Below are 18,809 nucleotides of genomic sequence, written 5' to 3'. Positions count from 1 at the left end.
TGTATCAATATGTATTATGAGCACTAATAGATCACTGGCCCTATTACATAAGGTTGGTCGAGGAAAAGTTGTCGGTCACTATTTGGAAGTTTGTTTCTGAGCTTGAAGAGTCCATTGTGTGTGGGGGGGGGGGGGGGAGGGGAGATCTGTGCTGTTCTCTTTCTGGATGCTGGATGATTGAATATGAGCAGCAGTGTAATATAAAGATATCCTGTGTAATATAGAGGAGGAGGAGAAGACATAAGTAGTGTAGCAGTAAGCTCTGTCCTCAGTCTGGTGCTTTTCTTAAGTGTTCTATAGCTGCATCTGTGTGTGTGTGTGTGTGTGTGTGTGTGTGTATATATATATGATATGGCTGCAGCTGTGTGTGTGTGTGTGTGTGTGTGTGTGTGTGTGCGCGCGCGCGCTATGGCTGCAGCAGGCTGTGTGTATGTGTGTGTGCTATGGCTGCAGCTGTGTGTGTGTGTGTGTGTGTGTGTGCTATGGCTGCAGCTGTGTGTGTGTGCTATGGCTGCAGCAGGCTGTGTGCGTGTGTGTATGCTATGGCTGCAGGTGTGTGTGTGAGCGCGCGCTATGGCTGCAGCAGTCTGTGTGTGTTCTATTGCTGCAACAGGCTGTGTGTGTGTGCGTGTGTGTATGCTATGGCTGCAGGTGTGTGTGTGTGTGTGTGTGTGTGTGTGTGTGTGTGTGAGCACGCGCTATGGCTGCAGCAGGCTGTGTGTGTTCTATGGCTGCAGCAGGCTATGTGTGTGTGTGTGTGCTATGGCTGCAGCAGGCTATGTGTGTGTGTGCTATGGCTGCAGCAGGCTATGTGTGTGTGTGCGCTATGGCGTTCCCCCCCTACTAACAGTGACCCTTCTATATCACTATGTGTGACTTCTCTATATCACTATGTGTAACCCCCTCTCTATCACTGTGTGACCTCTCTCTATCACTGTGTGACCTCTCTCTATCACTGTGTGACCTCTCTATCACTGTGTGACCTCTCTATATCACTATGTGTGACCTCTCTATATCACTATGTGTGACCTATCTATATCACTGTGTGACCTCTCTATATCACTATGTGTGACCTCTCTATATCACTGTGTGTGACCTCTCTCTATCACTGTGTGACCTCTCTCTATCACTGTGTGACCTCTCTCTATATCACTATGTGTGACCTCTCTATATCACTGTGTGTGACCCCTCTCTATATCACTATGTGTGACCCCTCTCTATATCACTATGTGTGACCCCTCTCTATATCACTATGTGTGACCCCTCTATATCACTATGTGTGACCCCTCTCTATATCACTATGTGTGACCCCTCTCTATATCACTATGTGTGACCCCTCTCTATATCACTATGGCTGACCTCTACATTACAGGTATCTGGCATTGTTAGCAGTGTTTCTTTAAGTCTGGTGAATATTTAGTTAGAATCCTAGAAGACTGTCAGCAGGAAAAGACCACCTGCTCCATCCAGTCTAGTTGTGAGTAGTTCAGGACATGGAGGCTGGAGACTGGCTGCATCCACTGCACACACAGGAGAAGCTGCTGTATATACAGTATTCCTTTATTCCCTCAGAAGTCGCCCCAGGATCATGCAGGACGTTAGGGAGAAGCTGCTGAGCCAGTGTGATATCTTAACCTCTTAACATAGGACTAATAAATGAGTGAGCTATGCCTTCTATTAGCTTCATGTGCTGTGCACACTCTATTTCTTTATGTGGCAACATAGGAGATTTGTATTACTGCAGCCCTTTACCACTTTATTGGTGAGAGATCTAGAAGTTTAATAGTTTAAACAGGGAATTAAAGTGGTACTCCAGGAAAAAAGATAATCTGTCAAATCAACTGGTGTCCCCTCTCAGTTTTGGTAAATATACTTACTGCCTGCATGAATCAGTGCCAAGGCTGCTGTGATCACAGGACTTTAGCAAGTCAGGTCCCTCTATAGACAGAGCTTATGAAAGCATGCTCCAATTGCGCTCATCTCTAGTTATATGCCATTTATTCCTAGAAACCACCTATATGGACAATTAGATATTCATAACTTTGCCTTCAGGATTTTATTCATTGGCATGCAGATGAATGGGTGGTCCTATTTAACAGTTTTCCTCTTTGCCCCTTTTCAGCTGCTGACAGACTTTGAGATTTGCTGTCTTGGGTCGTTCAAGGATATGACCAGAGGTAGGTTCACTTCATAATATGCTTGCCGTTTTAAAGAGTCACTAAAATTAACCCTTGACGTGTCAGAAGTTGTTGATCGCATTGGGTCTCACTGCTGAAACCAGCTGCGATCAGGAGTTTTCGATGGGGAGAAAGAGCAGCACCAGCGCCATCCACTGCCCAGATGTATCTCTGTAACAGCCAGTTCTGATAATGTACAGTAACTCTATGAAGCTACATTAAATTAGCAGCTTGCAGGGGAGTGGATGTCTATGCTGCCGTGCTCTCTCCCTGGCTATAACTCCTGATCGCATCGGGTCTCGCATGTTGGTAACTTTTGACATCCATGATAACTTTATTTTGAAACTTAAATTTATTTTGCAATCCTTCGTTTTAAAATTGTAGTCTCAATTTTTTTGCAAAACCCACTAAGTGATTTGTACATTTGTGATTTGCAGGTGATCTGGAGAAGATGGTATCATTGTGCGGAGCCGCTGTGGCCCAGGATCCATCACAGTTTGAACATAAATCAGTAAGTGTATTGGACAATCATCTTACGTATTCAGTGCTACTGTGTGGGGACGTTGCCTTTATATTGCTCTTTATGTTCACAATCGTGTATGTTGCCTTTATAGTCATCAAGCAGCCAGGCCCCACACTTAATTGTTCACGCCTCCTCAATATCGTCTGCACATCCCTTGTTTACACAGGGCTGATAATGATGATTTTATTGGGTGCACAAAAAAGGCAATCGACAAGAAAACCGTGTTTTTTTTTTTTGGTTTTTTTTTTTTTTTGTTCGTTTGTTTTTTCGCTGGCCTTATTTCATATGACGATTGTGGGGGTTGAGCATTCCTGCTGTCGCTCATTTAGCCTGCTGATCATTTTCAATAGCTGTATGGCATCGGTGTCATACTCCCTGCCATAGGTGTTGGGTTGCTGCATTAATTGGCATGCACGCGTAACAAATAGAGATGAGCGAGGACACACCAGGTTACTACCTCTCGAGCTAAACAGAATACATGGCAGCTGGTCCATGCAGACCAGATGGCATGGGTTGTAACCACCCAAGTTGCCAAACAGACAGTACAGGCAAGTATATAAACACAGGACACACCAGATGCAGGTGACAGATGCTGGAGACTAAGACACAGGTGCAGGTTCAGAGTGCCGGTAACTTGGTGCAGGAACGGGTACAAACATGGGTCGGGTCAGGTTCACATTCAGATGGGAACACGCAGGAATAAAGGAACCAACTCTGAGTGCAGGGCCAGACAGCAGGAACACCAGGAACCAGGACGGAGAGTGCAGAACACCATAGGAGGGTAATATTAGCAAAAAAAGGCAATAGCTAGACCTAGCAGGGCCAAAGGACCTTGACACTCAGGTCTCCCTATACTGTATACCTAAGCCACAGGTGGGGATAATTAACTGAGCCTTTAAATCTGGGGAGGGAGTGTATGTGCCCCCTCTAGTGGCCGGATCTATACTGCATTAAGAGAGGACACATGCTGCTCCATGCAGCTAAGCCTGAAGGAGTAGTGATGGAAAGCAAGGGGTGGCAGAGAGCAGGGACACCTCCCGCCGTAGATGAGATAAGATGGCGGTGGTGGTAAGTAAGGGGGATGGCGTCTGGGATCCCCAGCCATTGCTATACCTAGGGAGTCTGGGAAAACATGTATACAACCTATGGCTATATCCATGTTTTCCAGGACTCCCTAGAGCAGCATCCAACCTCTGCAGCCACAGGTAATCAAAGGCAGAGAGTTCCAGTTCGGACAACCCCGAACGTACTCAAAGTTCGCGCATCTCTAGTAGAAAAACCTTGCACCTAGCTTTGATGGTTATACATCCTCCCATTAGGAATCCTCTGCTGTTACTGACAATCGGACTCTCACAGGTGGTCAGACATCCCATAGTCATCTCTACAAAGCCTCACATTCTCGGCAGACGCTTAGCATCACCTTTTAACCTAATTCTTTGAGTCTACAAGAATTTATAAGGCGGTTTATAGAGTATATAGCACACTCTTCTGTAACATTTGGTAGCGGTGGGAGTCCAGCCGTGGCTCACTATGCGACAGCAGAGAAAGCCGGAGCTGTTTCTTCCTCTATGGCGCAGAATAGCTAAGTGAGATAATTAGGAAACTTTTTAGTGCTTAGAAAGTAGGAAAAAACACTGCATCAATTTGTTCTGTTTAACAACATTGTAATTAAATCTCCTAATGGCGCCATTAACCTTGTCATGATTTACAAACCCTGACAATACAATGCCGCCGTGTGGATGCGCCTTTTACTCTCCTGAGGGGCGGTTATGGATTATAGAAAGAGAGATCTTAAGACAAGGGTACTTGACAAATTCTAAAAAAACAACGTAGCCTGGTTGGGGACCACTCTTCACTCTCCATTATTTCTTTAGGCTCTTCAAGGAGAAGCTATACTCCTGATTAGTGTTGAGCAGACCTGTCATACTGTTCAGGTTCGGCAACGATCTTTGAACGCGAACAATCTGCGTTTGATTCTTTGTGGCTGCATAAGTTGGATGCTGCTTATCCATGTTTTCCAGGGCTCCCTATGGTGGCGTCCAACTTCTGCAGACACACGGAATCAATTGCCGAGTTTCCTGGTTTGGAGAACGCTGCCAAACCCGAACATGTGCACTACTCTTGAGAACTATATCAGGCCTCAACCAACCAACACCTTGCATGGTTCTGACAAGAGAGGGGAACGTTAAACAGCTGCCTACTGATGGTCGTGTGTTCTTTTTGAAAAAGATTTGGCTTGACTAAATTCCATCATCAAGCTTCACAGCTCTATAAGAACATGCTCAGAGCCCAATTGTCAGAAAGACTGTGCTGAGCTGCAGCATGCAGGCATCTTCCCTCCCCCATATCTCCTTCTTCCTTAAAGGGGTATTCTGCTCAAACATAACTTTTGATATGTTGCTGCCCATTCCATATTTATTCCATACTTATTATCTTTTCAGTCTCCTTCCTCCAGGTCTGAGCTGCTGCTTCCTGCTGAATACACAAAAATCTGTTTGTGAGCTTTTCTCTCCGTCTCCCCTCTCCCCAAGATGACTGATGTACACAAGTCCCTGGCAGGCTTTATCTGCAACTTTGTAATGCTAGGAGGGTTAATCACAGTGTGTTCATCAGCAACTTGACCTCTGTTTAACCCTCCCAGCATTTCAAAGAAGCTACAAAGTTGCAGATAAAGCCAGCCAGGGAATTCTTTACATCAGCCATCTCAGAAGATGAGTTGTAGTCATCTGTAATGTACATCCATAATGCAGGGCAGGGACGGGTGTATCCTATGTCTCAGCACAGTCTCTTCTAACTCTGATACTAATCCACAGCTGAAATAAAAAAAAAAACACAAAACCTGGTAACAACCACTTGGTTATTAAAGTGACTCTGTACCCACAATCTACCCACCTTCAAACTGCTTGTATCTATGGATAGCTGCTTTTAATCCATGATCTGTCCTGGGGTCCGTTCGGCAGGTCATGCAGTTATTGTTCTAAATGGGTGTGTCCTAGATTGTGTATGCATTAGGCTGGCACGCCCTCCCTGTCCCTCCTCCTCGCCCTACTCATCATTAGGAATGCTCCAGGCAGATTTTCTCCTTTTCCTCACCTGTGTCAGCCCGGCACATGGGCTGGATTGTTAAGGCACCTGTGTAGTGTTCACTGCAGAGGAATAGGAAATATCCTGCCAGTGGCATTCCTAATGATGAAGAGAGCGGAGAGGAGGGACGGAGGGCTGGTGCAAAGTTAGGGCACGGACACTCTAGGCCACGGCCGTTTGACACAGGGCTGCAAGTTTAAAAGTTGTTTTTTAGGACAATAACTGCATCCCCTGTCGATCAGACCCCAGGACAGATCTTGGATTAACAGCAGCTATCCGAAGGTACAAGTGGTTTGGGGGGTCAGATTGTGGGTACAGAGTCGCTTTAAGTCTTACAGTCCTAGTAAGACTAACAGGAAAGTTACATCCCAGAGCTATAAGAAAAGATGATCCAGAACTGTTTCATTGACCTCGGACAGGCACACCAACAATCTCTGTCAGGTCTATCACGCCCTATGGGCCAGTTGTCAGGCAGCTGAGCTGTTCCTGGGTATGATATTTGACTGGTGTAAAAGGGATAGTGATCAGTAAACACTTGGAGCAATCCCAGGGCAATGTGTGGCCGACGCTGATGAAACTGCAGGGCCGCAGGATTGATAAAGCTGTGTAAAGGTTCTTTACATGATAACCGAGATCGACACTCTGTCAGGCATCTGCTTAGCCTGTCTAAAACAAACAAATGGACATTTAGAACAACACTAGTGTCGAGCGGAGATGCCGAACTGTTCGGATCATAGAAACATAGAAGATTGTCAGCAGAAAAAGCCCCCTGGTTTATCTCATCTGCCCCTTTTAGTATCTTAGAATGTAAACCCGCCAGGGATAAACATATATCTATCCTCTTATTGTAGATTTACCTACCACATGTGATGAAAGTTTGTTCCAAGCATCTACTACTCTTTCAGTAAAGTAATATATTCTTACGTTGCTTCTGATCTTTCCCTCAACTAACCCCTCACTGTGTCCTCTTGCTCTTGAGTTCTGTTTTTTTTTCTAAAAACGTTTCGCTCCTGAACCTCATTTAGTCCTGTACCATATATAAAGGTTTCCATCATGTCCCCCCTTTCTCTTCTTTCCTCCAGACTATACAGATTTACAGCCTTAGGGCGGGTTCACACTACGGAGTTCTCGCGGACAATGTCCGCGGAATTCCGTCAGCTGTCCGCCCGCACGGGCACGCGCTTTTCTGCCGGCTCCATAGACACCATTCTATGGGCTGGCGTATTCCGCGATCCGCTAAAAGAAGTGATATGACACTTCTTTCAGCGTATAGCGGAATACGCCGGCCCATAGAATGGTGTCTATGGGGCCGGCGGAAAGGCGCCCAGATGTGCGGGCGGACAGCTGATGGAATTCCGCGGACATTGTCCGCGAGAATTCCGTAGTGTGAACCTGCCCTTAAGTCTTCCCTCATATGTTATATACCTCACACCCTCCACCATTTTTGTAGCCGTCTGTGGACCCGTACTATTTTATCAATATCTTTATGTAGATGAGGTCTCCAGAACTGGACACAGTATTCCAGATGTGATGTCACTAGAGTTCTATACAGCGGGATCACAATCTCCCTCTTCTTACTGGTTATACCTCTAGCTCTACAGCCCAGCATACCATTATATACATATATATATACAGCCCAGCATACCATTTTATATATATATATATATATACTGTGTGTGTGTATATATATATATATATATATATATATATATATATATATATATATATATATATACACAGCCCAGCATGCCATTATATATATACAGCCCAGCATGTGTGTGTGTGTGTGTGTATGTATATATATATATATATATATATATATATATATATATATATATATATATATATATATATATAAAATATATATGCAGCCCAGCACGCCATTATTTATATATATATATATATATATATATATATATATATATATATATATATATATATATAATTATACAGACAGCCCAGCATACCAATATATATACAGCCCAGCATGCCATTAGCTTTTGCTACCGCCTGTTTTGAGTCATGGTTCGGCAATGTTAGCTGAATGGGAAGGTTTGCCATTTGATTCCCTTCTGCTGTAGAAGTTAGATGGTGTCCTAGGGAGTCCTGAAAAATAAGGATACACCCTATGGTTCTATCTAAGTTTTCCAGGACTCCCCTAGGGCTCCATCCAACTTCTTCAGCCACCGGTAATCAAACACTGCACGCTGGGGTTGGGCTCATCTCTAGTCCACCTACCCTCTTCCTAATAGTTCTTGGAAAGTTTTGTGCACCAATCGCTGCGCCTCACATCACAGGAACCAGGAAGCAGAGGTGAGATACAGGCACTGGGTCCAGGGAAAGTATATTTCTTATTGCTTTCAAGGCAGCCCTAGCCTCTTTACTTTATAACAGGGATAGGGAACTTTCGTTTCCCCATCCTTGCTCTACGTTGGCTATAAAATTCTTAATTTTTTAACATAATTTTTGCTAGATAACATCACTTCTGAACAGTTATATACTATCCAATCTTTTTTAGTACATGGGCATTAAGCACGCTGTCCAGAGGACGAATCCACAGCCTCCTCTTCCTCCATTCCCCACAGCCAGCTGGCACCCCGTAATATGCGCACAGCATTCCTCATCTTTATAAACCCATCTGGGCTATCTGTGAATACTCTGCGTACGGATGCCAGTCCTTTATACGAACACATCTACCCCCTCCGCTTTATGAGCAAACATACTACCTAACCTTTCATTTCATTATAATGTACGTTTGATTTGCTAGAGAACCGCTGGGAAGGGTCCAGAAACCACGAGCTCAGCATAGTGCCAGGGACGTATATTCCTATAGAGAGATAAAATATGACGGAAGAGAAGAATTCCTCGGCCCACCCAGCGTGACATTGTGCTGTGTTCACACTTACAGCTGAGACTCTCTTTCATCACGCTCCCGAGTGCTATTTCCCCAACAGACGTGCTGTCAGGACCGCAGCAGGTGGTATACTCCTCACCAAGGGGACGAGTATACCTTTAATAATTCAGGGGATAGGTTCAGGTTTCCTTCCGCTTGCTCGTATCAGGTTGACGCATTTCTTGATTTGTGATCTAAATTGAAGGCCGTTCTGTGTGTAAGGGATTCTTTCATGTCTGCGAGGGTAGGTGGTGGAGGCAACCTTCTCTGTACTTCACTGTGTGTTTTTTTTTTTTATCAACTTCCCATGAGAATATTGTAGAATTTAAGATGTGGCCATAGCTAAGATGTGTAACTGTCTAGAGAGGAGGAGGATACTCTGAACAATTCCTTATAGACTCTTATAGACTTATAGGAGGAGGCTCTTCCCGTGCAGCCCACATTGGCCCTTGTGCTTCCTGAGGCTACCATGCGCATCTGCAGCGGTAGCTTTACATGGGGGGAAAAGGAGTTTTAGGGTGGGATTAGTGTCACTCATGTTTTATTTTTTTTATATATATATTTTTGCAGAAATCAATAGTCCAGGCAATTTTAGGAAACTTTGTAATTGGGTTTATTAGGCAAATAGGCCATTATCTGCTTTCAAAAAGACTTTCCCCAGGTCCCCCCCTCCTTTCTCTCATTTACTGCTCATTATCAGGAAATCTCGACTTGTTTACATCAGTCAAGCCCTGTGTAACCTATGGAGAGGGGAGGGGGAGGAGGGAGATTAGTCGCCAGCAGAGAACAAAGGATTACGCAGCGGGACCTGTGTGAAAGCTGGTATTCAGAGGTCAGAGAGGTCAGTGCTGAATGCAGAGGAGATGGCCGGTGATGTAGCTGTACATTCGTTTTTTTTGTCCTGTTTTGGTGCCTTATCTCTCCCCTCTACATAGAGAACAATAAAGACAGGGGGGAGAGCTTTAAACTGCTTTTTCATGATAAAAATGCTTTTTTTTGCTGATAAACCCAATTACAAAGTTTCTTAAAATCGCCTGTACTATTGATTTCTGCAAAAAAATTTAAACGGCAGTGACACTTTAAAGGGGTTCTCCAGTGCTACAAAAACATGGCCACTTTCTTCCAGAGACAACACGACTCTTCTCTCCAGTTCAGGTGCGGTTTGCAATTAAGCTCCATTCACTTCAATGGAACTGAGCAGCAAAACCCCGCCCAAGAGTGGGGCTGTCTCTGGAAGAAAGTGGCCATGTTTTTGTAGCGCTGGATAACCCCTTTAAGCCCCTATTACATGCGTCGACAGCAAGCGACTAAGTGCGAGGGGGCTGCTGGGAATTGCGGGAGGGGCTCCCCGGACGATCTAAAGATCGTTTTGGGAGCCCATAGGAGATACTGGCAGTCTGCTGCCACCACTCCTATAACACTGAGCAACAGATCGTGGCTATCCTAGTTGTTAAGGCCCTATTACACGGAGTGATTATCGGACGTATTCGTATGAACAACGTCAGCTGATCGTTGCTGTCGTTTGTCTATCAACATGTTGAAAGACAAACGACTGTGATAGCATCGATCTGCTGCCGTCGCTCTGTGGAGTAGGAGCAGCAGCAGCATATCGCCGCTATCCTCTATGGGCTGCCCAGATAATCTAGCGATCACCCGGGCAGTTGCTCCTACAGGGAAGGCATTAGGAGAAATTAAAACCATGTATTTATTACGTACAAAATCATTTTAAATAGTGGCTTCTATTTTCATACATGACATTCATATATTTTTAGCCATTATTATCACCAATATTGTCTGGTAAATGATGGTTAGGCGCGCAAGGCCGGGAGAGGGGCTGCAACTGGGTGGGGAGCCGCCTGTTACTAGTCACAACTCTCTGCCTGTCAGTGCGCTCTAGGGGATGACTGACAGGCAGAGAGACCCGTTAGTGGCCTGTCAGTCATTCCCACACTGTGCACTGATAGGCAGAGAGCTCCCCACCCAGATGACTAGTTACTGCCCCTCTCCTGTCATCGCGCGGGGGGGAAAAAATGCTGATTTAAACCTAATGGGGGAGATTTATCAAACATGGTGTAAAGTGAAACTGGCCCAGTTGCCCCTAGCAACCAATCAGATTCCACCTTTCATTCCTCACAGACTCTTTGGAAAATGAAAGGTGGAATCTGATTGGTTGCTGGGGGCAACTGAGCCAGTTTCACTTTACACCATGTTTGACAAATCTACAGGGTTATATTGAAATAACGTCTACCTCCTGTTAATCCCGTTTACAATTTATTTCAATGTGTTTTTATTTTTGCAGGGGACAACATCTCTGTTGGTCGTGCAGCCGGACAAAGAGACGGACTATGCAGGTAAGGAAGGTGCAGGTTATAGCATGCTTCATCCTACGTATGGCAGATCCATGATTTGAGAGAATCGAGGATAGTTCAAAGATGATGTTTTATTGGTCATATGGTTACAACAGGTTGCATCAGGACACAAAACCTTTTCAACAGAATGCGACACTAGGAAATTAAAGCGTAACTGGCATTTTTTTTTCTTTTTTTTTGCAGAGATCAGTAGTATAAACGATTTTAAGAAACTCTATCATAGGTTTTATTAGGCAAAAAAAGTATCTTTCTGTACTCCAAAAGCAATCTCCCAGCCTCCCCCCCCCATTTACTACTTATCTGTGCATTATCAATCAAATCAGTCTTCATTACAGAGCAGCAAGTGAAGACAGGTTCTGCTGTGTCCATTATATCCTATGGAGGGGGGAGGGGCCGAGGTAGATGAGTGAGCAGGAAGAGGAGACATGAAGGTCAGCTGTTTGTAGACTGTCTGGGCACCTAAAACGCTGGATTCAGGGGTCAGAAAGGTCAGTGCTTATCTAGGAACTTGCTGAGAGAAGATTGCAGGGTGTTGTGCTGTGCAGGACTCCTCAGTGCTCACTCAATCCTCTCAGTCCCTCCCCTCTCCATATACACATAATGGACACAGAAATCCTGCTTCTTCTGAAGTGAGGGGGGAGCTTGGAAAACAGCTTTTTGAGTATAGAAGGAAACTTTTGGTAAATAAAACCTATTTCAGAGTTTCTTAAAATCGCTTGTACTATAGATATTTGTTTTCAGAGAAATTACCCTGAAATGACAATTACGCTTTAACAGACTCTCAAAAGGGGTTGTTGGGAGGCAAACTTTATTTAAAGGGGTTGTCCGGCGATAAAAAATTATTCACAGAATAACACACATTACAAAGTTATACAACTTTGTAATGTATGTTATGTCTGTGAATGGCCCCCTTCCCCGTGTTTCCCCCCACCCACGCTAGACCCGGAAGTGTGGTGCATTATTTTCACCGCATCTCGTGTCGTCCACGGTCTCCGATCGTCAGCAGTGACGTCTTCTTCGGGAGGCCAGCGGCCACGTCATCAGCTGCTCAGCCGCGATTGGCTGAGCACAGTTATGCTCAGCCAATCGCGGCTGAGCTTCGGATGACGCTGCAGAGGGCGGCCGGCACTCGGGAAGATCCGCTGGCCTCCCGAAGAAGACGTCACTGCTGACGATCGGAGACCGTGGTCGGCACGTGACAGGTAATGTATAGCGCACCACACTTCCGGGTACACGAGTGGGGGTGGTGGGACACGGGGAAGGGGGCCATTCACAGACATAACATACATTACAAAGTTGTATAACTTTGTAATGTGTGTTATTCTGTGAATAATTTTTTATCGCCGGACAACCCCTTTAAGAGTGCTGCCATTAAAAAAAACAAAAAAACAAAACATACTCCCCTGCCTCTGTTATTACAATAGTGCCTAGTCCTCTTTGCTTCTTCTGATAACGCCCAAACCTGCGGAAGCTGCCTGTTTAACTTATCATTGGCAGAGACAGGTCACCACTGTGGACAGCAGCTGGCTAAATGGGCCAATCCCACAGAGTCGGCACGCCATCGGATTCAGTAAGAAGCAGAGAGGATTCGGGCCTGAGGACAGTCAGAATGGCAGGGATTAGGGCAGGTGAGTATATGTCTTATTAAAGTAGCACCCTGGGGCATTTCCTTTAAAAGTAACCCCAGATAACCCTTTTAATTCATTAGACATTTCCTTTAAAACAATAGGTATGTGCACGAGTGTCAATATATCTATAAATCCATATTCATAGATTATCCATCTAGTTGGTCTATATAAACTCTACTGATGTCCTCATTCTGTGAAGCTTTGGATCACTGCACGCTGCGTCTTTCTTGGCCACATTTGCCTCATCGTTCATTCTTCTTCTACGGCTTCAACCTTAAAGCCCCACGTGCCACAATGATTAATTGCCGTTGTCTGCTTTAACCTAAATGTTGCTTTCACTGCGCTTTTTATTTCACTTACAGCGCGGTGTTCTGGGAAACGTATCTACAGACTGTAAACTCCGCGCCAATCGCTTATATTCATTTTCTGAAAGAGTCTTCTTAGATCGGGCTCGACAGACACAGACATGGTTAAACTGCACTTTACAGACTCTTATGTACTAAAACATTGCATAAAATGTAAAGTAACCCTGGAGGGATACATTGTGCCTGAGGACAGTAATAATTCATCAATAGTACTTAGGTTAAGCAGCTTTTTTTATCATTCAGGAAGAACTACCTTGGTAGAAGTTATTTGCTGCTGCCGTAAACACTTGTACAGTTTTATCTGCTGCTCTTACAGTAAAGAACCCTTTTTCTACATGCTGATTTGTGTCTCATCAGGGAGCTATATAGTAGCAGTACTTCAAGTGGATAGCGTTTCCCATTGTTATATGAATAGGTCCCTGAATACTCCTTCATATTAAGAACATTGCAGGTTTTGACAAATGCAAGTCTGTACAATAGACAGATGTATCGTTCCTTTTTTTTGTTTGTTTTTACTCACTTTTTAGTTTGAATAAAAAATATAGCAGGTTACAGCCAGGGCCGCTTCTGTCATGAGGCGGAATGAGTATAATCTTCCCCGCCACTGTCATTTTAGTTAAATTTAACTAAACTCTTGTCTCCAGTTCAGGTGCAGTTTGCAATTAAGCTCCATTCACTTCAATAGAACTGAGCAGCAAAACCCCACCCAAGCTGGAGACAAGAGTGGGGCGGTCTCTGGAAGAAAGTGGCCATGTTTTTGTAGCGCTGGATAACCCCTTTAACAAAAATGACAGCAGCGAGGGCCCCTCTTAATCCCTGGTCAACTGCTCGCCTCTATCCCCACATCCTGCTTCCCACGCTCACTGACGTGTGTGCTGTCCGCTGTCGTGTGATTTGGTGTTGGGTGTTAATTGTAGACCTCAGCCTGAAGTAAAAGATCACCTGGATTGGGGTGATGACTGGGGGGTGTACCATTTTAGGTTTGCCTCAGGCGGTAGAAAACCTGGAATCTGCCCTGGTTACAGCACCAACATTGTATAAGCTGTGGCCTTTGGATTAGTAGCCCTATCTGCTCCCTTGATATGTGCTGTCACCATAAAATAAGAATCCTGGAGAATACTTTCTTTAAAGGGGTATTCCGGGGAAAGGTACAAAAAAATAAAGGGAGGACGGTGGTCATGGGAGCATAATAAAGAAGTGATACCTACCTGTCCTGGTGTCACCACAGCAGCACCCTTCACTGTCAGCCACCAGTCTCCTTATCTCCCTGTTTCCTGTGTCATCACCACACTCCAGTAACTACCCACTCAGCCACTCAGTAACTGCACAGGCGTCCCCTCTTAGTCACTTATTGTCTAAGCGGCCAGTGACGTCACAGGATTGGGAGCTTCAGGAGACCAGCGGGGACTAAAAGTGGTGGACAGGTGAGTATTAGAGATGAGCGAACCGGCTGAGGTTCGGGTTCGTATGAACCTGAACTATCGGCTTCTGATTCCCGCTGTCTGCCCGCTCCGTGGAAAGGGTGGTTACAGCCTGAGTACCGCCTAGAAAACTGGGATACAACCTATGGCTATGGCTGTATCCCCATTTTCTAGGCGGTCCTCAGGCTGTATCCACCCTCTCCACGGAGCGGGCAGACAGCGGGAATCAGAAGCCGATAGTTCAGCCGGTTCGCTCATCCCTAGTAAGTGTCACATCTTTACTATGTTACCACAACTTCCTGCCCTCCATGTTTTTTAATCTTTTGTCCGGAGTACCCATTTACGGAACCCTATGTTACCCCTGGAAATGTATAAATGAACTGCGAACTGGATGTTACCATTCCCTGTGTATATGGGGCAGTATCAGAGGATGTCTCCGCACATCCTTCCAAGACAAGGGCGCTGGTACCAAGTCACAATTTTTACACAGTCGTTGGTTTCACCCACACAATATTTGTGGCTGCTTAGAGAGTGAAGCATTCCACTGAGTGCTTCTCCAGACTGCAGTGATCGATGTGGATTCAACACCCAGACCCTAAGCAATTAAAACTTTTTAGATGTTTTTAGACTTTTTTTTTTAGTTACTGCTTTCTAAATGAGGTGCACTTTCCTTTGAGAATATGGTTTATACACTTTAAGCAATGTAATTTTTCTTTTTTTTTTTCTTGCAGCTATAAGGAGGGAGTATCGTTGTCTTGTCATTACTCGGGAATGGGTGCTGGACAGCGTGTCAAGTTACAAACTTCAGGCATTCGACAGTTACCTTGTATGATGTCTACTTGTGGAGACACCTGTATACTGTACCACTTACATCTGGTATAGAAAGGACTTTAGTCTATACTTTTTTTTCTTGCGTTCCAATGATCTTTTTCAGATTTCCAACCTGTGAGTGAGAAGCTTGGCTTTGTGTGGACTCTCCTGCTACTTCCTCTTTTCCAGCTCCACACCAGAAAAGCAATGTCCTGAAATAAAGTTTCCTAGAACATCCCTTTAAATGGCAGCTCTGATGGGTCTGATTGAATGTGACATTGGACAACTTTTCTTATGCGATATGTAACATCCAGAAGCTATTGATGCCTCTTGATATATATTCCTGGGAACACTACAGATTCAGCTGTCCCCATACAGCACCTAGCAAGGCTGACCTCTTGGCATGTTATACAGTTATGTGGTTTATTCAAACTTTTATCGCTATCGAAATTGCATTTGGCCATGCTGTGCTCAGCTGGTATGTACGTGGTATACAGTAATATTCAGTCAGTCTGGCATCTACCCTATGAACTGCAGTTCTGGTGATTAGACCCATCAACTTCTATAAGTTGACCCTTCCCAGAATTCCCTAGGTGCCTTTAAAGGGGTAATTTTTCATTGAATTCAACTGGTGTCAGAAAGTTATAGATATTTGTTATTTACTTCTCTGTAAAAATTTTAGGTCTTCCAGAACTTATCAGCTGTTGTATGTCCTGCAGGAAGGGGTGTATTCTTTCCAGTCTGACACAGTGCTCTCTGCTGCCACCTCTGTCCATGTCAGGAACTGCCCAGAGCAGGAGAGGTTTTCTATGAGCATTTGCTACTGCTCTGAACAGTGTCTGACATGGACAGAGGTGGCAGCAGAGAGCAGTGTGTCAGACTGGAAAGAATACACCACTTCCTGCAGGACATACATCAGCTGATAAGTACTGGAATACCTAAAAATTTTACATAGACGTAAATTACAAATCTCTATAACTTTCTGACACTAGTTGATTTGAATATAATTTTCCCCTTTAATAAAAGAAGTTTACTGTACATTTCGTGTTTTTTGTCTCTAAGGCCCCGTTCCCACTGAGCAAAGGTAGCTGAATTCCGCGATGGAATTGTCTGCCACGGAATGTCGTTAGCCTCCCGCTCATAATGGGAGTCTATGGGAGGCGTGCGCTCCTGCTCTGTACGCGCTGAAAAATGAACATGTTCATTCTTCAGCGCGTACAGAGCAGGAGCGCGCGCCTCCCATAGCCTCCCGCTCATAATGGGAGTCTAACGGCATTCCGCGGCGGACAATTCAGTCGCGGAATTCCGCTACCTTTGCTCAGTGGGAACGGGGCCTAAGGGGTGGGTTCACACTACGGAAAAGTTGCGTCAGATTCTGTCGCTTGCACCCACTCACGGCGGCGTGCATATCCGCCTGTCCCATAGACACCATTCTATGGCCGGCCGTAGTATAAAACACTGATTTACTACCTGTACGCTCTACCTTGTATATTCGTTCCTGGGGTTAGAATTTGACAACAGGTATTAAAGTAAATTTTTACAGTTCTATATGTTATGGGAAGAGATGAGTGGTAGAGATGAGCACAACTGAAGCATGCTCGAGACAGATCATTCTGCATTTGAATACAGGTGGCTGAAGCCCTATGGAGTCCTGGAACGGCCTATGGCCTATTGTATCCATGTTCTCCAGGAAGCCTTATTGCGGCATCAAACTTCTTCAGCCACCGGTAATCAAATGCCGAACGATCTGACTCGAGCATGCTCCAGTTGCGCTCATATCTAGTGAATGGATCTACAGGAACTTTGGCAAAATCAGAATCTTTCAGATCGGCTGTGAAAACATGGATATGGTCCTAGTATCTGAAAGCAGAACAAATCTGACCAAAATAAACTAGGCCACAGCCAAGCTTAAGATTAATCCAAGGTTACTGTAGATGTACTCACCACCTAATCTGATCATTAAAGGGATTATTCAAGAAAAGAAAAACATGGCTGCTTTCTTCGAGCACGACTCATGTCTCCAGTTCAGGTACATTATTGTAATTAAGCTCCATTCACTTCAATAAAACTAAAGCTACAAACCCAAACTGAAGACAGGGGTGGCATTGTTTCTGGAAGAAAGTGGCCATGTTTTTCTAATCTTGGATTACCCTTTTAAAGTGACTCTGTACCCACAATCTGACCCCCCAAACCGCTTGTACTGTCAGCTGCTTTTACTCCAAGATCTGTCCTGGGGTCCGTTCGGCAGGTGATGCAGTTATTGTCCTAAAAAACAACTTTTAAACTTGCAGCCCTGTGTCAAATTGGCGTGGCCTAGAGTGTCTGTGCCCTAGAATTGTGACACTCCTCCGTCCCTCTTCATCATTAGGAATGCCCCTAGAACAATATCTCTAGGCCATGCCAATTTGACACAGTGCTGCAAGTTTAAAAGGCGTGGCCTAGAGTGTCTGTGCCCTAAGATTGTTACTCCTCTGTCCCTCTTCATTATTAGGAATGCCCCTAGAAAAATTTCTTCTATTCATCACCTGTGTGAACACTGCACATGTGCTGGACCTTTAAGGCACCTTTGCAGTGTTCAGACAGGAATTGGAGAAATTGTTCTAGGGGCATTCCTAATGATGAAGAGGGACGGAGGAGTGTCACAATTCTAGGGCACAGACACTCTAGGCCACGCCAATTTGACACAGGGCTGCAAGTTTAAAAGTTGTTTTTTAGGTCAATAACTGTATCACCTGCCGAACGGACCCCAGGACAGATCTTGGATTAAAAGCAGCTATCCGAATGTACAAGTGGTTTGGGGGGGGGGGGGGGGTCAGATTGTGGGTACAGAGTCACTTTAAAGGAGGCAGTGTCACAGTTTGTACTATAGGTTTGCTTTTTTTGAGTTTTTTTTATCAGCTCTGAATCATGTTGCTGAAATCACTGTTGTACATAATGTAAGATATGTACAGTTATAAATGGAAATTATAAAATTAAATTGCAAATGCATTTTTGTGTTGTGTGTTATTACTAGAGACGAGCACAGTAATAACGGAACATAGCGATGCACTATCTCTGCAATCCGCCCATCTGCTGGCTACCTTCTCACTCTGTGCCACTCCGCCTCGGGTGCTGAGAAAAGCTGGATCCAGTCCTGGGATACTTCTTCTAGTTGTAAATTTGCTCATCTCTACTCTCTGCTCTTGTGGGGTATCCTGTGTAACTAGTAGCATTTTTCATGAAACAACAATTTTTATCAAACTCTGTAGTATATTGTTCCTTAATTTATTCATACATTTCAAGAAGGAATAACTAATGAGAGGAGCGGCAAAACCAAATTGTGCTTTATCTGATTCTGGATAACCCCTTTTAGGGTATGTCCACACTACGGAATCCTGGCAGATCACCCCCTGCAGATTCCGCAGCTTGCATCTTCGCTGGTCCCATAGGCTTTATTTCATGGTTTGGCAGATTCTGCTCAATTCCGCTCATTCTTCGGTTGGAATCTACCAAACCATGGAATGAAGCCTATTGGACCAGTGGGGATGAGCAGGAGCGAG

The 18,809-nt window shown here is 44.7% G+C and overlaps 1 protein-coding gene across 1 annotated transcript in view; it reads left to right on the top strand.

The window, feature by feature from the left end:
- Positions 1 to 15,921, top strand: part of BRCA1 (BRCA1 DNA repair associated) — a 107,451-nt gene extending 91,530 nt beyond the window's left edge. The window contains exons 19-22 of the mRNA XM_069953839.1: positions 2,123 to 2,177; positions 2,615 to 2,688; positions 10,977 to 11,028; positions 15,192 to 15,921. Of these exons, the coding sequence (XP_069809940.1) occupies positions 2,123 to 2,177; positions 2,615 to 2,688; positions 10,977 to 11,028; positions 15,192 to 15,292 (282 nt within the window). The 3' untranslated portion in view covers positions 15,293 to 15,921. The remainder of the gene's footprint in view (positions 1 to 2,122; positions 2,178 to 2,614; positions 2,689 to 10,976; positions 11,029 to 15,191) is intronic.
- Positions 15,922 to 18,809: the final 2,888 nt, after the last annotated feature.

Source organism: Dendropsophus ebraccatus, chromosome 14 (assembly GCF_027789765.1).
Source record: "Dendropsophus ebraccatus isolate aDenEbr1 chromosome 14, aDenEbr1.pat, whole genome shotgun sequence".
NCBI lineage: Eukaryota > Metazoa > Chordata > Amphibia > Anura > Hylidae > Dendropsophus > Dendropsophus ebraccatus.
This window is presented reverse-complemented; position numbering and strand designations above follow the sequence as displayed.